This window comes from Pseudopodoces humilis, chromosome 2, assembly GCF_049639895.1.
Source record: "Pseudopodoces humilis isolate 2021_Gansu_Grassland_sample_001 chromosome 2, ASM4963989v1, whole genome shotgun sequence".
Lineage (NCBI taxonomy): Eukaryota > Metazoa > Chordata > Aves > Passeriformes > Paridae > Pseudopodoces > Pseudopodoces humilis.
Window position 1 is genome coordinate 93,478,632 of NC_142201.1, and position 22,074 is coordinate 93,500,705.

The 22,074-nt window shown below is 40.8% G+C and overlaps 1 protein-coding gene across 1 annotated transcript; it reads left to right on the forward strand.

Annotated features, from left to right (window-relative positions):
- The first annotated feature begins 1,109 nt into the window (after window positions 1-1,109).
- Window positions 1,110-20,889, forward strand: CCDC80 (coiled-coil domain containing 80). Its single transcript, XM_005523926.3, has 8 exons — window positions 1,110-1,715; window positions 2,104-4,004; window positions 8,074-8,230; window positions 12,141-12,277; window positions 12,918-13,066; window positions 16,283-16,386; window positions 17,962-18,042; window positions 19,629-20,889. The coding sequence occupies exons 2-8, from the start codon at window positions 2,112-2,114 to the stop codon at window positions 19,973-19,975; spliced, it is 2,868 nt and encodes a 955-aa protein (XP_005523983.2). The 5' UTR covers window positions 1,110-1,715; window positions 2,104-2,111; the 3' UTR covers window positions 19,976-20,889.
- The last annotated feature ends 1,185 nt before the right edge of the window (window positions 20,890-22,074 follow it).

A 22,074-nucleotide genomic window follows, 5' to 3' on the forward strand; every position in this document is an offset into this window, starting at 1 on the left:
GCACAGGCATTCAGCATTCTCCCCTACCTCCAGGGCAAACCACTGGCCACAAAGCACAAACTGAATGCACATTAACAAAATCACTACTAATGTTTATCAGTGCATTTGAAAACTTACATAAAAACTAAGAAAGTAAGATAGAAAAAAAGGAAAGGTTTCTTCTTTGAAACATTAACTTCAAGGAAAGTAGAAGGTGCACCTTCACCTCCAGACAATGTAACTGAGATCAAATCCAGTGTGTTATCACAGACATGTAACAGCATCCCTGTTAATAAGCAAAATCTTGGAAAACAGTTAAGGTAGTATTAAGGTCTTGGATATTTTTAGGTGTTACCCATCAACTACAATTAAGTGGTGTTTTACGCTGAAGGTGCTCGGCACACTGAAGCCAGTGTGAATCAGCTAAAGACCAGGTGCTGCCAGCAAAGCTGTGCCAGTTTACGTCAGCTCAATAGAATGGTGTCATTTACACCACGAAGGGAGAGCAAAGGACATGACCCTACCTTTACCCTTGTCTCTGTAGGTATTTTTGTACCTTTTCTCTTTTTTCTTTTTCCATTGCTGGTGCACATTCATGGGAAATAGATATGACTCTAATTTTAGTACAATAGTAAACAGACCGATCTCTTTAAAAACTACAAATTAACAAACAGTCATGTCCATATGATGTCTGAGGAAAGAATATACTGACATACATGAGGACCTGAAAGAGAAACTGGCTGGAAAGTGAAGAAAAAAATTGGATTTCACTGAGGAACTCCCAGAAAACAATAAAAAAAAAAACAAGGGGAAAGACAAGGCAGAAATAACAAGGTTTAAAATAATAATTCTTAAATACCAGAGCTGTTATTGAGACTGATGGAGAAACATACTTTTTTATCCAGTGTCAGTTTGGTGGGAGGAAAGAAAAAGCTGAAGTCAGAGAACACCAGAGAGCTGGGATATGTGAAGGAAAGAGTTAAGGCTGGAGTCACCCTCTCTGAAGTGCTCTGTGATGCTGTGCAGTGTTTCAACCCCCAGAGCCTTCCTCCTCCTCCCTCGCTGTGTCGGAGTGGGGAGGAGGCGGGTTCTGCTGAGCTGTTAAATCCTGAGTGAAGTTTCCCCCATTTCCAGTGGCCACCGTTGTCTGAGGCTGGTTCAGAGCAGGGCTGGGGTTGCCCTGACATTTCTGGGATCGCGGCCAGCCAAGAAGAAAAAAAGACGAGTGTTTTACAATTTGCTTTTGTCAAAGTGTGGAGAAGGGGGAAAGGGAAGCGTCCTTTCTTTTTTTTTCAGCATCACATTCCTGTGTTTTTCTTCAGCCTGGAAAACATATTAGTGCTGGTGCTTTCCTCTCTGGAAACAAAGGAGCTAAACGGGACTGAGGAAGCAAGGAGTGGGAAGGAGGTTTGGGAAGTTTAAAAGAGAGACTTGGAGCAGCCAGAAGTTCCCTTTCCTTAAATGAAATCCTTGCCTGTGTGGGTAACCGGTACAGCAAAATTCCAGACCTGCAGGTAAATGGAGAAGCAGAGATCACAAAGGAAATTTCCGCTAACCTCATCCCGCCAGTCAAGAAGGTGAAGAAGAAAGTTAAAAGACACACAACAGGCTCTGTGACCTGTTGGGCTGCGTAAAGATAAATCACTGAACAACAGTAAAGCTGAATGGCATTAGTCTCCTTTTAAAGGAAAAAAGACGTGAAAATTCGTCTCTGGCAGGGGAACTTCCCTGAGAGTGTAAGTTTCAAGTCAAATTCTTGTCTTTCTGCTCTGTGTACGGGACCCTTGCTCAGTGTGTGTTTGCATGTGTGTATAGTGAGAGTGTGAGAGACATGGGGAGAGTGAGAGACAGAGAGAAGGATGCAGATCACGGTGTCGTTTTAGATAGACAGTGTCGTGTTACAGAAGCATGATCTCATTTTTTCGTAAAGTGATCCATTCTGTGTTTTTCCAAAAATAACTGTAAAACTTACAGAGTCACTAGGGCAGGTCTGAGGTGTAATCAAGCATTTATAAATCACACAAAATAGCCAGCCTGTGCTTTGCATTTTTAATCACTTGGGCAAGTTATCATCATACTGTTAACATCTAATTTTTCTCCTTCTCCTCCCCCCACCCAACACAGATTGCACAATGAACTGGAGGCCAGCTCTCAGCTTAGCCCTGCTGTGGGCAGCATGGTTAGTGTGTGGCTCTGAGAAGCTGGAGAGACTAGTGGAAAGAGGGAGCCATGGAGTTAGGAAAGTGCCTCTGGCTTACAGGGCTTCAAGCAGCCTCCTGAGAAGGTCTGGAGCATCCCTAAGGAATTCAAGCCCAAATCCTCAACACCCTGTCACCAAGAGGGATTCTTCAGCATCTCCAAAGCCACCTGCCAACCTCCTGCAAGGGGAAGCACGTTCCCAGGCCAGGGGCACAGGGACCAGAATGAGATTGGTACAGAGACTCACAGCTGCAGCCAAATACCCCAAGTCTGAGATGATTAAGGATGAAGGGATATCCTCTGCCACCCAGTCACGAGTGGTACGTTTCCCTTCAGGGTCAAGTTCTCCCAATGTCCTGGCCAGCTTTGCTGGGAAAAATCGGGTGTGGGTCATTTCTGCCCCCCATGCCTCTGAGGGCTACTATCGGCTCATGATGAGCCTGCTGAAAAATGATGTTTACTGTGAATTGGCTGAGAGGCACATCCAGCAGATTGTGTTGTTCCATGAAGAAGGGGAAGAAGGGGGAAAAGTTAGAAGGATAACCAATGAAGGAAAAATCCTGGAACAGCCACTAGATCCTGCCCTCATCCCTAAGCTCATGAGCTTTCTGAAACTGGAAAAAGGGAAATTTGGCATGGTACTGTTGAAGAAAACCCTGCAAGTGGAGGAAAGGTATCCTTACCCAGTCAGGCTGGAGGCCATGTATGAAGTCATTGATCAGAACCCCATCAGAAAAATTGAGAAGATGAGGCAGAAGGGCTTCATCCAGACATGCAAAGCAGCTGGGGTGGAGGGGCAAGTGGTTGAGGAGGGCAATAATGGGGGCACCATGCAGTCTATCCCCAGCAGTGAACACGTCCAGGTGTCAGCAAGGAAGGAGGATCCAAGGAAGAGCAATAATCAGCCAACAAGGACCAAAACAGTGAGGAAACCAGTGACAACCACAGTGGCCACTCCTCTACCTACAGTAAGGACCACTACCCTCCCTCCCACCACCACAACTATTCGTGCTACCACCCATGCAGTGACAACAGCCAGCCGGTCTACAACAACAACTACACTGCTCCCCAGCACACAGAGGACCTGGACCATGAAGTCACATTCCACCACAGAGTACCACAGGCTGCCAGTAGCCCCTGATGCCACCACACCACGAGTCACAGCCTCTGAGGACTTCTACTCTCCTGTGTGGAAAACAAACCGGAGGGACCGACTGCGCGGCCACCAAGAGAAACAAGTGGCAGCCACACGGAAACCAAACAAGGCTGCCAGCTATGACAGTTTCACAGAAGTTCCAACAGCTCCCTCAGTGCACTATACAAAGGCAAATGTGGGTAGGTTTAAAGATAACAGAACTGACAGAAAGGATTTTAACCACAGGGACCTGAATGTCACACCTGGGCAACACAAACCAACTAAGAGTAAACCACCAAAAAAGAAGACCCAAGCAAAGATACTCAGTAATGAGTATGAAGATAAATATGACCCAAGCAAACCTGCTAGTTCCCATTTAGAGGAACAGTTTGCAGCAGGAAATATTCCCCCAAAGAAAGGAAAAGAATCAAAGAAGCATGACCGAATAGATAAACCTGAGAAGAAAAAGAAGAAGGACAGATCTGACAAGCAGCAGAAGAGTGAGAAGCAGTCCAAGAAGATCAAAGCTGAAAAAAAGAGCAAGCAGGACAAAGACCGCAGTAAGAAGAAGAAGGGAAGCAGGACTGAGAATGAGGATTTTCCTAAGTCCAACAAGAAGACTTTCCTACAGCCTCCCAGGAAATCAGCAACTAACCTCCTGGAATATTTTGAAGGCAAGAGGAGGCTCATTGTAAGTAATCCATTCATCTGAATTTTAATACTTAAATGAAGTTGAATCTCCCTCGTAGGAATATGTGGAACTGTAAGTTTAAAGTGGGTTTGCATTACTCTTTTTTGGTGCTTTTGTCTTAAGAGATAAAATTTGTAGACCCAAATAATTTTTTCCAACAGGTTTCACAGCCTCATACTGGAAATCTTACATGCAGTGTAAAAATCAGTCATCCAGAGATTAGGATAAAACCTAGATAAAACTCCCAGCCACTTCTATCGGCCAACATATAGCCATCAGATTATCTTGCTTCCAGTGGATATGTAGGTGTCAGGATCTGTATCATTAAGATCAATAAAATGAGGTTCCAGTGTGGATTACATCCATTCACCACCTTGGGGTACTTGCCAAAGTTACCACATTTCAGTGCTCTGCATGTCCTGCCAGCTGGCACACCTGCTTCATATTCGTGCTGGTGTCCTAAAGCTGGAAGAAAGCCAGGTGGCTTGGCACTACTAGTGTACGTCTGACTGAGGATATGCACAAAGGCTTGTGATCAGATGCCCTGAGGGATGGGAATTTGGCATCAGATCTCCCAGACATCTTCAGAGATCCTGTGCAAACTTTATTTTGGTTTGGGATTTTCTCCTGCTGTTTGTATTAAACTGTAACACTCCAGTAAGTTTTCAAGCCTGAGAACTTCAGCATGGTCTGGAGTTACTTGTCCCCAGGTTTTATAGCGTTGTATGTTTTTCCAACTACTTATAAAAACCACTTCACCTGGGACAGGAAACAGTTTCAGTTGTAGTGCAAATGTTTTTTCTGGCAGATGACACATATCCTGAAGGGTACACTTTGAAAAACAGTTATTTAAAAATATTCTTGTGAGAGCTGGTCTGTTTCACAGTTATTGTCCAATAGTCATTGTCACAAATGCCTTTGACTTTCATGCTCCATATTCCAGTACAAATAGCTAAAGTGCCAATCTAAGATGCCAAGTAAAGATTTCAACCATTGGAATGTAATGAATCATTCTGCTGATGATTCATGGCCCTGAAAACAAGGCAACTTTCTTCTCCCCCGTCCCGTTCTTCAAGATGTAAGGACTATGTGGAGCTAGCACTAGAAGTGGAAAACAGACATAAGTTTGAAAAAATTGAACTTGACTGAATTTTGCAAATAAAGGCTATTAGTTACTTGTTAACTAATATTTAGCTAAAACAAAAGCTCAGAGATAGAAACTATGTAGAAATTGGGATCCTTGAAATTTGGCCTCAGTGTCGCAGTTTCCAAGAATATATGTTAGCATCAGGATAAATATAAACAAACTTGAAAATAAGAGAGCCAAAAGTAAAGCTCACAGATGTCAGACTAATTCGTAACACTACCACAGTCCTGGCAACTAAAAGGATTGTCTGAAATTTGAACCTTCTGATACTGGGCCACCTCACAGCTGGATCTCTGAGAAAAGGGTTGCACAATCTCAGGTTATCAGGCCAGAAATCACGGAAGACAAATGATTGCGCCATGCTGCACCTTACTTTTCCAGTATCTAATAAAATCCTCAACCTCCCTATTCTGAAGCTACCTGAAGAATAGGTTTTGTTCAGTTATTAGTAAAAGCAGTGGATGAACTGTATTTTCTCATTGCCACACACAGCACATGCGGAAAACAAATAACTTCTCAAGCCTCTTTGAATCCACACGTGCCTATTTGCATTCCTTCCAATCAAACTGTTCATTTCCCTTAGGGGAACAATCCTGAATCTCTCAACTCCCTCTCTAGAGAATTAGCCCACATTGCTGCAGAAGCAGCTCTACCCAAGTTGTTCCCCATTGCTTTGCTGTATTTTTGTCTTTCAGACTAGCTTCCAAGGACATTATTTCAGTCCATTTCCAAACACCTTTTAACAAGGACATGGGGTTTAAAGTTCTACATCATTAACAATTTCAGATTTCAGTGTGAATTTCAAACATCTGGAATTCTGAAGTCTATTCCAGGTTAAGTTCAATTAATGACAAATATAGGTCCCAGGTGCAGAAACTGAAAAAACATATGGGTTTTGAGTCAAACAGCCTCACCTCTCTATAGTGAGGCTTTTACTGCAGTCTTGAAAATGTTGAGAAATTTTGGCCTTGTGAATTTGGGTTTTTTGTTTGTTTCTCTGTGGTGATGAAATGCCAACTGACAGTTTATTTGTAACACTCCATATATACCCACATCCACACACACACACATGCATGAATGCAAATGAGGAACAGGAAGATAATGAGAGGGCTGGAGCACCTCTCCTATGGGAACAGGGTGAAAAAGTTGGGGTTGTTCACCCTGGAGAAGAAAAGGCTTCAGGGAGACCTTATAGCAGCCTTCCAGTACCTAAAGAGAGCTTATAAAAAAGAGGGAGTGATAGCTGTGGATGCTCTATCTCTGTAAGTGTCCAAGGCCAGGCTGGATGGGGCTTTGAACAGCCTGGTCTAGTGGAAGGTGTCTCTGCCTCTGGCAGAAGGGTTGGAACAAGACCATCTTGAAGGTTCCTTCCCACCCACCCAAACTATCCTGTGATTCTGTGATGCAAACGCTGATAGAGACAGTGCATATACAGCCTGGGTTAAAACAGACCTGGCACAAAGCTTTCATTGGAAATTTGCTTTTTCTACAAGGTTTGATGAAGCGGATCAGATTCAGGCTTGACTCTGCATTCCAGCTTATGACCTCCAAAACTAGGAGGAAACAATATAAACCAATGGTCTGTTTGTCATCTCAGTCTTCAAACCCTTCTCATGATCCTTTTTTTTTTATTTGAAGCATTTTTATATGCAATTTAAAAGCAATGCATTACATGCTGTACCCCAGAAACCAAATCCTCTTTGTGTCTGTCACTCTCATTCACCTTCATGTCCCAAAGCTGTAGTCATGCCAGGGGCCTTTGCATAAATGAGAGGCAGATTTTATAAGCCCGGAAATGTTTTTACATTGATGAACTGGATTTATAAAGAGTATACAGTAAAAATTAGCCTTCAGGCCCCACAAACTTCAGAAGGCAGCCAGAAAATTATTACTCCTGATACAGATTAAAGCATAAATTTATAATTGAAGGATTTTGGTGATTATTTGTGACCTTAAATCATAAAGCTTGAGTCCATATTCCAGCTCCCTTTGTATTTGGGGGATCAGTGGCAGGTGCTTGATTGCAGTTCACTGCTGCCAGTTAGAATGATTACATTGCTAGAGCTGCAGCATTCCTATGCATCTTCTGCTGGAAACTGCTGCATAGGATCACTGAATGTTGTTACACACACCCCTTCCCTGGAATATTTTCATCTCAGTCACTAATGAAAGACCAGAGTCATGTGCTCTAAACATTTTAAAAATTAAATCTTCGCAATCCTTAGAAGGCTTTGAAGTAAGTACTGTAAAATGTAGAGCTTTTTATACTTTTATTGTTGTAATTGTTCCTCCTTCTTTTCACCCACATCTGTGCCTTTGAACAAGTATAAGTCCCATAAGACATCAAAGTGGCTTAGAACAAAGAAAAGCAAAATCAGTCATTTTCAGATGAGGTCACAGTGGCCTTAGCAAGTCTTCAAGGTCTTCTTAGATGGCCATCAGTTACATAACTACTCATATAGCCCTAGCTGTACTCACCCCTTGGCAGTCAAAACAGCCATGGGAGCCCTGCCTGGACCATGGGATGAGAGTAGAGAGGCTGCCATGTTCCCAGGGCTCCCACTGTGAGTGAGTCATAGCACCACTGAAGGCTGTGAGGGAGGTGGTGTGACTGGCAGGGCAAGGGATAAAAGGAGACCATGTGGCTCTCTGTAAAATATAGTAATATTTCTTCTACCAGCATTGTGGTAGAATCAGCAGAGGAGCTGGTGCAACCAGCTGTACATGCTTCCAAAGGTTTTCCTGTAGCTGGCTGAATGTCTTTGGGTCAGGCCTGGGCATGAAGGTATACTCCAAACAGAATAACAGCTTTATGGGAAAGAGAGCCCTGTTTGCAGACAGTGACTAGTTCTCCTCCAGTAAAATAATCACCTGCTTGATTCCTTATACTAAACAAACTCTTTTGTCTCTGCCACCAACCAGCTGATCACAACCCCCAAGGCGGACAACACCATGTATGTACAGCAGCGAGATGAGTATCTGGAGAGCTTCTGCAAGATGGCAACAAGGAAGATCTCAGTCATCACAATTTTCGGCACCATGAACAACAGCAGCATGAAAATTGACCACTTCCAGCTAGGTTCTTTTTCTTTTAATACTTTCTTTCCATCTCATAGGCACAATACAGACAGCAAAGGGAAAAATCACCTCACCTTGGGTCAAAATCTAAGACTATGCAGGACCTGAAAAGTAGCTCATTTAGATATATTTAGTGTCACCATCTTCATATTCAGAATTTCCATTTAGACAGGTGACACTGGGCATCCATCTGTCTTAGGTAGCTTTGGAACAACTGCTGTCAGTGTTCAGGTCCTGAGGAATCACCCACCAAAGCCAGTGAAAACCTGTCCTTCTGTAACAATAGTGGTTGGACAAAGATTTCAGGTTGCAGTCCAGCAAAGCACTTAATCTTAGGTATCTCTTGAGTCATTGAACTATTGCATTTCTGTCTGTTTCTAAAGATTAACACCACTGTGAGAGCTTTGTTGGATGAAGCCAAAGAAATACAAATATTCTACAGTTCTATACTGCAAATAGAATAAAAGCTTCTAATTTTGCTTACAAGTCCACCACATCTTTCCCCTTGAAGTTCATCTGGTTACCAAAACCAAACTTTGGGAAAAGATGTGTGATGGAACAGAAAGCTCAGGACTTGACCAGCTGCAGGGTGTTTCAGGTCTGGCATATAAATGGCCAGAAGATCACAGATTGATGTCTGGCTTCCAGCTGTGCTTCTGCTGCTCTCAGAGGGACAGGATCTAGCCTTGTGTCCCTGAACGACAGTGAGTCACAAATCCTGCCAGACTGTCCATTTGTGCACCTCCTTGACAAATCTGGAGCAGTACAGGATTTTCCACATCAGGCCAAGGTTACTCAAGGTCACTTTATGTGTACCTAGATCCATCTGCCTGTCAGTGGACTGTTTAGGATTATATTTAGCTCTAGTCTGGCTAATATTCAGATATTCACTCTGACACAGACCATACTCTTTCAGCTTGTTCTAAACTTAACTGACATCCAAACTTTCCCCAAACCACATAAGTGTATTTAACAGCTGAGTTCTCATAGGAGGAATTAAATGGTTGAAGAAAAACAGGAGATTTAGAAGGGTATAGGTTAAACTTTTCATGAAGTTCACCCTATAATTTTTCCCAAAACACCAAATCCTGAGCTTTATAGAAATTCACACAATACAAATAAATAATACAAATATCTGTCTGCCTCCCCTTCTCCTCCACCCCTCCTGTTTGTATGGCCTCTTCAAAGCTCACTCTCTGTGAACATCAGAGGCAGCAAAAGCTCCTAAGAAACCTTTTGTACACAGTATGTTTCTGTAGTGAGAAGCTTGAGCACCCAGCGTGATGAGGTCTACTCAGAGTGCTGCATCTTGGGTCTGAAATACAAAAGACATCAACAGAAAAGTCAACAGAAAAGACTTTTCACTGGAAATTTCAAACACATTTAGAAGTGGTGAATGAGTGAGTGGCATTAGTTCACAGTAAACCAGAGAGTATTTCCCACTTTCCCACTGGAATGACAAAAAGCTCAGTGTCACTGGAGAGGTCTTCTCTTCAGCCCAAGTTAGTAAATATGGCCTCTTTCCCCTATGGGAAAAGGGACTTTAATCAGGTAAACATCAGCCCCTGGCTACCCATCCTATAATCAAAGCAATTACCTAATCTATTAGGCCACTGTACTGCTAAAGCAACCTGCTGGCCTTCTTTGTAACCTCATTGGAATTATTTCTAAAGATAACTCATTTTCCCAGACTGTCTAGCTGCCAAAGATTTGTGGAGAAATGTCTATCCATTCTTTCAGAGATAAAGCAAAGAGAGCAAGGACTTTGCAGGAAGTAGCATAGTCTCAGCTCTGGTGGATCGTCATACAGATCTCAGATGTCCTTTATGAGGCAGAGGTCAGGGACAAGTAGTGACTTGGAAAGAGGCAATTAGATTAACTTCTTTAACTTCTTTTTTTCTCCACAGAAATAATTTCCAAATTTGAAAAGCAGGTCAGTCTTTGTGACTTACTGTGGACTTATTTGGGACTATATTTTTCCTCGATACAGAATTTTTCTGCCTCACTCTGTAATTTAATTTTCTTTTCATTGTAAATTTTGAAAGAAAGTCTCGTAAAAAGGAGGCTCTAAAGGGCTAACTTCATATTGATATCTAGAGTTTAAAACAGAAGGGTGCCATAGGTCAGTTGGTCTAAGGTACTCCTTTATCTTAGCTGTTTTCCATCACATTTCACAATAAGAACGTTTGCATTTTTCTGTCTCCATCTAGGCCAATGAGATAATCCTTGCTTTTAAACGTGAACTTTTGGTCTATGTTCTTATGGTCACACTTGTCACTAGTAACGCATAAATCTCACTCATCAAGCACCTGATGCAAGATTTACATATATTTATGAAGTGAATAACCAATTAGCACATCCATCAATCCATCCAATCAAAAGTGAATAACATTGCTCGTTAATTCTTTATAAAACTTTCAACTGAGTTACATATAACAATGAAAAATCATATAAATTAGATATATAGCATGATAAGTATAACCAAATTGTAATATTTGCTGGCTCAGCTTTTTTTTGGTAAGCAGTGGGCTCAAGGTATGAAACCTAAAGATCAGATTCTAATTCAGACATTTGCCCAAAATTTTAATTCAGAAGTTTCATTCAGTCTATACACAGGATGGACCAACTGTAAAATTTGAATCAGATCAGTATGCTCCTTAAAAGCTACGTACGTTTAGAAAATTATTTAAAATGCTTTTCTGTATAATGACTGAAATCTTTCTTATTGCTGTGTTCTTAACTTGGATCAATTAATCACATCTCTATTTGACAAATATTTGACAAATAATTATGGAGCAAGGGACTGAAAAGCTGTACCTCTGGATTACACCTTGTGATGACCTGCTGTAGGTCACTTAAGCCATGGGATTTCTAAGGATATGAATGTAGCATTCATAGTGGTGTCACAGGGCATATGCAAGCAGTGTTTGCAGGGAGCTCTTGGTGCACAGGTAACATTTCTTTTGGTGTGTGATTTAGCCTGTCCTTAGCTTTCCAGGCCTACAATTGCATATTGAGGCTTGTTTCAGCACTGCTGCAGTTGTATGGGGCTGTGGTGGATGCTACAGCTGAGGCTGTGTTGATGACACAGACTTTCAGGACTTGACTGCAATTCACCCTGGTTCCACAGGATGTAAGGAACCTCAGTACCTCCACAGGCTTCTCTTCAAATCTCAGTCTTCAGAAGTCTTTTTCTCATTGTTTCAGAATGTTTTCTTAGAGTGGATCACTGAGTAGGTACAATTTGTACTCAAAAGTAAGTTTTTGCCTGTCAGACTGCTAGAATCAGTAAGCAGAAGGAGGAGGGAGTGCCAAACTGGGGTATCTAGAGAGGTATGCTGCTAACACTGCAGCATTCAAGACAGTTTCTGATTTCTTGTAGTCACTAAATGTAAATTTTTAAGACTGGTAAGGTTAACTCTACTGTCCTGGCCAAGCTCAAGGGGTTCTAGCTATATTTTACTGACCCAAATCACCTCTGCTGCCTCATTTGCACATGATGCACATTGCCAAAATTTATATTTTCAATTACAGAAGTGGCTACATTTCAGAAGCTGGTGAAATGATTGGTTCGTGCATATACATGTATAAGCATATTGAAAAAAATCTCAGAGATCTTCCCAGGAAAGAGCAATATTTTTCAAAAAACCATACAAATGATAAATACTGAAGTGCGTAAATCCTAGGATCGACTGATTTTCAAAGACTATTGGGATGGAAGACTAGACAGTTAAAAGTCTTATGAATGAAAAGTTCACACACATGTTTCGTAATACATTGAATATGCAGCAGGAAGAGAGCTTCTAAGAAATGAATACTCCCTTTTCCTTTGAGGCAAAATTAAAGGCAAAGTGCTGTGTGATTCCATGACATGATTCCATATTTTTATTTCTCCTTTGCTTCACATTAAGATAATGAAAAGCCCATGAAAGTGATAGAAGATGAAGATCTTGTGGACCAGCAGCTCATAAGTGAGTTGAGGAAAGAGTATGGGATGACCTACAATGATTTCTTCATGGTGCTGACAGACACTGACATGAAGGTCAAGGTGAGGTTTTCAATTATTTGAACTCAGCTCTCTTAAAAGAAAATGCATTGGAAACATACTAAAAAAAAATTGGAAAACTTGGGAAATTATACTACACACTTGCATGTGAGGCACACAAGATACTGATGCAGGACCTGGTCATTGCTGGAGGACAAGCTAAAAACAGCAAGCAAAATTTTCAGAACATAGGTAGCTATCTTCATTTTCTGCACTTACAGGAGTAAGGATCTCAGGAATTGTGTTTCTGCTGGAATGATGAGGAACAGAACCTTCCCACAGCTAACAGGGTTTTAATGTAGTACCTGACATTCTAAAACACAAAGTTTGGCTGCTCAACAGGATGACAGCACATTGCATAAGGACAATCCTCTAGCTGAATGGCCTTACAAAAGCATATAATAACTACAATGTCATGGCCTTATCACTTTGGGCAAATAGTGAAAATATGCCCCTCCCAAAGGGCAGTCTGACTGCAAAACCAATTATATTTTCCATAGTTTCTGATCTGTTTTAGGCCTTGTTGCCTGCATGCGAGTTAGAATACTTTTATCTCTAAACATCCTACAGTGCTGTGATACAAGCAGAAAGGCTGCTAATATGAGCATCCTTATACCCACCTGTCTTGTTTTTTTCCTAACAGCAATACTATGAAGTACCCATAGCAATGAAGTCTGTGTTTGATTTGATTGACACCTTCCAATCACGAATTAAAGACATGGAAAGACAGAAAAAAGAGGGCATTGTCTGCAAAGAAGATAAGAAGCAATCTCTTGAGAGCTTCTTATCCAGGTATCACCGTCTGTTCTTATCTGCTGCTAGTTCTAATTGTCATTGTACTGGAAAAATACTCATGTATACAACTATTTCTAGGATTTTTAAATACAGGTTTCTCAAGTATTTACAATGTTAAGCAAATAGAGAGATGCAGTCAGAGCTGAATGCAGTCTTGTATAGAATGCTGAAAGACAGGAAGCATGTTTCCTGAGGAACTAATCTTCCTTGGACACTGATTTTCAATACCTCAGTTTCCCCATCATGACATGGAGATAATAAAACTGATTTGCATTAGAAGAGCAAATAAGGATTAATCCACAGATGTTAGCTGCATGTATGAAACACAGTGTTTATGTGTTTTGATCATCAACCATCCCAATCTCATTAATCCCATTTTAATCCCTTTCATATAGTCCAAATAAATTTAAATTCTCTCTAACTTCCTTCTTATCCTGCTTGAGATAACAGTTTGTCTTTGCCAGTATTAGTCATGCATATTGTTAACGGTCTTCCAGATGTCTTTTGCAAAATGTTGGAGACCTTCTACAGAAAGACAATTTAGTTTATGCAATCTCTACATACTGTGTTATTACTCTACCCCAAGATCTAAATTCCAGGCAATAAATTTATCTGGACTGTGATAATTCAGACCCACAGAAGAGCTGTGCAGCTGTGCAGCTACAGCCCTCTCTCAATGATAACAGGATAATTGACATGAAATTAGGACTACCCTATCATTCTAGACCTTATCTGTTACAACTGCATCTTCCTCACCTACTGTGAGAATGGGAATACACTGTTAATGCCAGATGGCTTTAAAAATAACTGAGGCAGCAAGATGGATTATGATGAGGAGGAAAGAAGCAACAAGTAAATGAATAGGTTGTTGATACATAATTTTTTTTAAAAAGTTCAATGGCCGCTTCAACAGAAAGAGCACCTTCAAAAAGATCCACCCCACCCACCTCACCACCTCCTGTTTAGGTCCCAGTGATTCATCCTTGAGACCACCAAGAACCACCACAGTTTGGAAACAGCTGATCAGCACAAGAAAGAGCTTGTATACTGGAAAGGGACAGGCCCCAAATGCTTCCTTGCTTGGAAACAGCCCTAGTAATAAATACACATTAGAAAGCTGGGCACAAAAAATGCAGTGTTGCATCTATTAACAGAACTGCTGCTGCAGCATAGAATGCATTTGTTGTCTTTGAAAGAAGCATCAGGCTTTAAATATTGGGTGGACTTCTCTAACCACATTAGCTGGTCAGATTCCCAGTAAAATTAATTCCAGATTTGTCCAATATCATGTTCCCAGTTGAACAACAGCCTTGGCATCATCTCCCTGGTGTTGCTCCTTGCAGAGCTCAGCTATAATAATGCGAATATTGTTCTTAAAAAACCTGCCTGGTGTGAAAGGAGACCATGAGAGCCAGAGCCAGCTTGAGTAATGCTTAAAAGCAACACAAAGGAGGAAGAAAACCTTGAGTTTGGGGGTGAGTCCCCCTCTAAATCTGAGATACTGGCTGTGCTGCTCTCTGGGCTCACACATAAGAACAGGATATAAAACAGAAGAAAGGTTCCACACAAGGAGGGGTCTGGAAGATTTGTCAGGAGTATTGGTCCACGGCTTCTGATGTCAGAAATAAAGCAGAAATCTGTACATTAATGTTGGCAAACTACTGTGAAGTGTGGTGAGTGTGAAGGACCAACTGAAATAATTTCTAAGCTGTAGTCCCAGATAAGCACACCAAGTGCTCCTGGGGCAGGGGAATAAACAGCTTGAATGGCTTTCAACACTTTTCAGCTCTGTGTAACTCCAAAGGAGATATTAAAAAAAAAATAGAAAGAAATACAAAAGCATCTTAAAGTGACTCAGTTTTTCCCTAGGCAAAATGTGATCCAATGGCCACATTCTCACTCACGGTTGGTAGGTATCCAGCTGTTTTTCTATACAAAAGAGCACAAACAGTATTTTGTCCCCATTTTCAGAATAATGTCGCAGAATTTCCCTCCTTTTCTTCACATCACATATGTGATCCTTATTGCTTCTCATTCCTATTCACTTAACTGTACACACACATTCATGTCTCTTTGCTGTTCCTCCTGAGAAAGAAGAAAATTGAGGAGGTTTGCTTTTCAAGGATTTACTTCTCTAATTGTAAAAAAAATAAATCAGTATCAATCAACAAGCAAAGACCTCAGCATGCCCTGCTCTTCTAACAACTTCTTCTCTGACTTTGAGCAAGTCCCACCATATCTTCAGCTTCTCTTAAGTGAAGAAGAATTGACATTTTGCATTAGCCTTCATTTTGAGATCTTCACATGGTAAAGCAGAAAAGCAGGCTATTATTATAACAGAGTAACATCTGTATCCATTTAAAAGATCATTTCCTGCTGTAAAAATATCTCTGCAGCTTTGCAAATTCCTATAAATCTGATTTATTTAGATTAAGTGGAGAAGTACCTATATTCAAAAAACAAGTTGTTGAGAGAGTATTAAAAACCTGTAGAATTAGAATTTTTAAAGATTTCAGATGTTCTTATGGCACTGCCTTTCCTTGACAGGAAAGGCAGGAGATCCTTATGCAAAATCTTGGGTAGATGGTGCAGCCACTATTAAAGAAAGATTCCAAGGTTTATCTTATTGCCCCATATATGCCTTATACAGCCACAGGCTGACACAAACACACACTTACAAACAAGCTCAGATTTAAAGCCATGTTGAAGGTATTTTGAGCAAACATGGTGCAGGAAAGAAAAAAGAGGTCAGTGATTATTTACACAGAAGTATGAGTTATGTCTGAAATGAAGATACACCCTAATTCTCAGACAGCCCTTGGACTGCAAAATAACTGTGCAGTTCCAGCAGTGGTGAATGACGCAAAAGCTAAATGCCTAGTGAGGAATTCCACAGGAATCCTTCTCTCTTGCATATACACTTCTCAGCACTGCTGTAACTACTGAAGGGGCTTTGAGAAAAGATCATAAACTTTGAAGTGTTTGTTTGGTGAAGCAGCAGCACTGCAAGTGTTTCTTTGAAAGTTTTGGAGCTGTAAAATTCAAAACAAGCTTTATCCTCTCCCAGTGATAGACAGAACTGGGAAGATTTCCCATCCAGCTGTTACTTAGAAGTTGTGAGAGATATGGCATATCTCAGCCTACAGTGAACAGAAATGCTAATAGGACTTCAGTCACATGTCATGACCATGCCTGGTCACACTCTCTTTTCAGGTTTCGATGGAGAAGGCGGCTGGTGGTGATCTCTGCTCCCAGTGATGAAGATTGGGCTTATTCCCAGCAGCTTGCTGCTCTCAGTGGACAAGCCTGCAATTTTGGTAAGTCAAAAAAAATTATAGTCTTGCTCCCCCAAACCACATCCTTCCTGGTGATGTGATAGATTCCTTTGCTCAAGTTTGAACCTGGACAGTTTGAGGAGTCTGACAACTGAAAATTTTCCTCCAGATGCAAATGGAAGATTGTGCTAAGTAGGCAGTATAGCACACTGGCAGCTAAGACAGCTAAACAAAGTGTTCCCTGGAATAATTTTTGAAACATTACACTAATGTAGCAGAAAGTGCTAGCACTCCAAAGTTTCTCTTCAGGCTTGTAATTCAGGAGAGTAATAGTTGTTTTGAGGTTCTTTTGTACTGCACAACTTAACAACACAAGGAAATGCTTTGGTAAGAGTAGATCCTTTAAGATCCAACTGAGAACTGGGGCAGGCATCAGGGAGATGCATGGACATCAGGGTGTTTTTCTTCTCCTTACTGCTTCATTGCAAAAATCTGTAAAAATATTAATGGAAGCCATTTCCATCCAATAAAAGCCCACCCAGACTCATAACTAGGTACTTAAGATTCACCTACATAGTCAGGGTTCCTCCAGGAGACAACTAAGGGCAAGACCCAGAGGCACTCTTCTGTTTTCTTGTCATGGAATGACAAGTAAATTTAATTTAAGGCTTACTCCTTAAGTTCCTAGCAATGCTAGATTTGACTCCTTCAACAGAATGAAACAGGTCCCTTTCAACAGCTGCTATATCTATGCATTTCAATTCCATCAGAAGGGAGATCTGCACAGTGTGGTTGTTTATTCATAATCACCTGGCTTTCATTCAGAGCATCAGCATCATCTCATTGGAAAAGTACTAAAGTAAACTGCATGGGCCACTGCAAAATGCTTTCTGAAGAATAAAATATAGTCAAAACAGTTGAGTGTCCCCACCCTTTGGTAGGGACAACTTGAACATGATCCAGTAAGTTTCTAAAGCATTTGTCAATGGGTGTTTTAACTAAGTGGCATGTTTCCAAGCATCTCACCTCCAAGTTATAAAAGCAGCTACATCAAAGATGTAACTAAAACAATAGATTGTACTGAGTCATGTTACATGAAGAGTTTTTGCTATCCCTAAGGTCTTTCTTCAAAGCAGAGGCAACAGTCCAGGCCTCTGTGCAGATCAAATGGAAGAAGTGAGTATCTTTCATAAGCTATTCCCTGCAGTCATTCAGAGTTTAACTGGCATAGGTTATATTGCCTCTAAATAATTTTTTGCTGTATGTGTAAGTAAAAGCTTCACTAGTGAAGAAAACAGTGCAGGAAGATTCTGGAGTTGAAGAATGGCCTCTGTAATTTACTGGTGTATCCCTATGCTACAGAACCACATCACCATGCTGCTGGCCTTGGAACAGCTTTATGCAACTGATATCATATTTACTCAACACATCAGCTTATCCTGTTTGGGACAGGTGATGTGACTGGCAGGAACTCCATAGAAATCAGTAACTCTCCTGGAGGGCTGGCTGAAACTGGACCCTTACTTAGCAATCACAGACCTGGCTGATCAAACTGAAATCTGACCAAAGATAAACACAAAGATCTGGTCTGACCCAAAACCTTCATTTCCTCCACAGGTCTGCGCCACATAACTATCCTCAAATTGCTAGGAGTTGGAGAAGATATTGGAGGTGTCTTAGAGTTGTATCCAATTAATGGTAAGTGACTGATTTCAGTTTCTTCAGTATTACCCAAGAAAGGCATTATACAGTGCTGAGTACTTCTTTGCTGTAATTTCTTTAGAGAGATGAGTATGACTGTTTTCCTCTTTTGTTTCTTCTAAGAAATAAGATGACACAAAAGAAAACAAAAGCTTTCTTGGTGCTTCTGGACTAAACATTATATATTATATTATATATATTATATTTCTTCAGGACAGAAAAGAACAAATATCTGAAATTTATCTCACATTTTGATTTCCCGCCTAAGCTTACAGTCCCCAGTACACTCTTCTAGCCTTGCTGTCAGAGGCAGGGATGTTTGTGCCTTTTTACATGCTCAAGAGTTTGCAGGGCTAATCAAACACACACTCAGATTCTCCTCTCTGGATCCCTCGTTTATATTCATAGAATGTCTTGGAGTGAATAGGACCCCTTAAAGATGATCAAGCTCCAACCCCCTGCCATGGGCTGGGATATGTTTCACTTCATCAGGTTGCTCAAAGTCCCAGCTAACCTATCCTTGACCACTTCCAGAGACAGAGCATCCATATGGGCAACCTGTTCCTGGGTCACACCACCCATACCCTAAAAAACATCTTTCTTCAATCTAAATTTACCCTCTTTCTGTGTAAAATTAATACCCTTTGTTCTGACTCAGACTTTTTACCAGGGCCCATTCTCCATCTTTCTTATAAACTCTGTTTAGTATTCCACTTGCATCCCGGCTCTTTCAGGCAGATCCTTGAGAAAGTCCCATTGTCAAATGCTGCAGGTTTCTCTACTAACTAATCCAAACAACTGCCTCCATCAGTGGAGGAACAAAGACAGAAAGCAGCTTATTTATCCCAACTGTACTCCAACTCATGCTCTGTGCATGAAAGCATTCTAGTCCTTCTACAGCACAGGAACATTAAGTCTGTAAGCCACCATGTAAGAGTCCTGTTGCCAAGCCAACTGTGTAAATATGTGCCCACTGATCTTAACTGTCTTACACTTTCTACTCATTCACCCAACACAGACTTCACACATCTGGAGTTCATCAGATTCACCCTAGAACATGTACTTTGAAGAGGAAATTACATCTACCACATCCCACACCTCACATATTATGACAGTTCAAGAGTGAGGCTCTATAGGCTCTTGCAATTCTTCTATCACAATTCAATTCCTGTAATTTCTTTCACTGTTACTGTTTTTCACATATGCCTTCTGCAATACATAACTGGTGACCCAAGCTGCAAAGACATCAAAGAAGTTCATGGATTTTGGGTGACAAAAAGATGTACCACACTACAGTAGCTTCAGAAGAATAAGAGAATAGGATAAGTACATAGATAATAATCTATGAATAAGAGAACAAGGACAAGTTTACTAAACTTTAAAAAGCTGTTAAAAATACATCTTCAGTTCACAGTTATTTCATTTCAGATGCAGGAAATGGATCTGAACTTGCAAATTACAATAATTTTACATTGCCAACTCTTGGGCTAGATCCCATCTCCTGTTGCTAATTTTTTTACCTAGAAATCATCACCATCACCTAAACAAAACATTAATGCTGATTTTATGTGATCACTTTCTAGGAAGCTCAACTGTAGACCGAGAAGACATCCCGGCTAATTTGGTGAAAGACATTCGGAATTATTTCCAAATTAGCCCAGAATATTTCTCCATGCTTCTAGTGGGGAAAGATGGCAACGTCAAATCCTGGTATCCTTCTCCAATGTGGTCTATGGCAATTGTGTATGACCTGATTGATTCCATGCAGCTCCGGCGCCAGGAAATGACAATCCAGCAGTCGCTGGGCATGCAGTGCCCTGATGATGAGTATGGTGGGTATGGCTACCACAGCTACCACCAGGGCTACCAAGAAGGCTACCAAGACGACTACCGTCACCACGGAAGTTACCACCATGGATATCCGTACTGAACAGAGCGACTGAGCCTCTGGCTGCCCCTGTGTCTGTCTTCCAATAGCTATCCAAGCAATAGGTGGCCAATTGCAGAAAATCCTCCCAGGCCACCTAGATAGCCATGCCTCATTCTTCTTCTGTTCAATCAAGGGACTTTGGTAATTTGCCTTCTCAAAAAATGCAGAAGCCTTTACAGTGAAGCAATTCAAACCAGTAGTATTGAAGCTTTAAACAATAAAGACTCCTTTATATTTTTAAACCTTTATAAACAAAGGCCATCAGCAGGTGCTGTTTGTATTAAAACCAAACAAAAAAAACCCATAGCCCCAGCCCATGGGCACCACAGCAGGGCAGGAAACAAAGTGTCCAACAATGTGCTTTTTACTACTTTTTCTAAGGGAAAAAAAAAAAGGACATTTATTGGAAAGTGAGATTTCATTATGCTTATGAAGAGAAACAAAGAACCACACTTTGGGTCTCTCCCAGAAAACAAAAATTTAAGAAAGAACCATGGGGCATACTCTTTAATAATAACAGTAATACAATATTTTTGAAACACCATGTTTAAAAAGACAGTGCATTACCATTGTAATTAGCTCACTTTATAAATGAAAATAAGATTTATGGCTATGGCAGAACTTGTTCCAATACAATACAATGTAAAGTTCTTAAGTACAAAGCTTACTGCATGGCTATTTATTCTTTCAGTTGGGGACCCTGTTCTCTTAGATCCCACCCACCTCACTGTTAAATCCAAGTTAATGATAGCTAAGTGGAAACACCAACCAGGGTTAGCACTGTCTGAAATACAGAAATCTGAAAAGCATTATTTTCATCTGAAAAAGAAATCTCATTCAAGTATATTTTCAATGAGTTGTAACTAGCTCTCTATAATAATGCTTTTAATTAAACTGTTACTCTAAATTTCAAATTTTCTTTTACCTCTTCTTCTCATACCCTCCCCTATATAAAAGTAATCTGGATTAAATGTTTATAAAAGTATTTGAAATTAATTTAATCTGCTAAACCATTAGAAACTATTTCTGCCACATTTTCAGAAATGGTTTTTTAGTCCCTTCTCATTGAAGTCTTTGGGCATTGGAACTGTAGCACTGCCCTACCCTACCGAAACCAGTGGCAGGAACTGCATGCATAGCCATGTTTTCAACACATTTGGGTTAGATTTCTAAACATTAAATATGCAACAGAAAGATTATGGAATATCTTTAAGTGAAGATATATGTCAGCCTTTATCATGGCACATTGGCCACTTCTGATGTCAAAGGTGTGCCTGACCAGTCACATTTCTTTTTATAATCCATTTTGTGGGTGCACATCACATACAGATGCACACAACAGGACACACGTACTGGGTATTGCTATCAGAGAAGTAGCACAGGAACAGGGAGAAGCTACAGCTCTAAGCTGGCCAGAGCATGCTCTGCATTTTGACTTCTGACATTTTCCTGATTTTTTTTTTCCCCAGATGAAAACAAAACTGGCTAAAGCAACAAGTTCACTCAAAACCAGATGCTTTCTTTAGAAACTTAAGTCACAAAAGGTCAGGCATTACTTGCCCTTCTTTCTGAATGTCAAAAAGGCAGGCAGATGGTCACAAGACCTTAGTTTTGCAAACCTGGTCGCTCTCTGGGGCAGGCTGCTCTCCCTATCACAAGGTCTAGTTAGTGCAGGGTACAGCTCCTGACTTACCTTTCTCAGGTGACTGGAGCTAACTGGGGGAAGGCATTTGACAGAATGATTTTGAGAGGACAGCTGTCTGCAGACAACTTCTGAGCTCTCAGTGATGATAGCACTTCCACAGGTGAAAGCAGTTGACAGAGAAATTCAAACAGCCAAAAAAGAATCACAGGATGGAAGGATTTCTAGAATAAAATGGAGTGTCCTGTAGCTCACTTTTAGAAAACAAGAGTTCATTGAATCACTGTATCAAGGTCAGCTGGCTAACTTTCCTTGCCTAAAGCAACAGCAGAGAAAAGTATACCAGATGCCCAACAGGCACCTCCTGTAGGCAGAAAGAAAAACACCCTTGGGGCATTTTCTTTCAGGTGTTCCTTTAAGCTTTCCTGTAATCTTGTTTTTATGTAAAGTCTTTAAA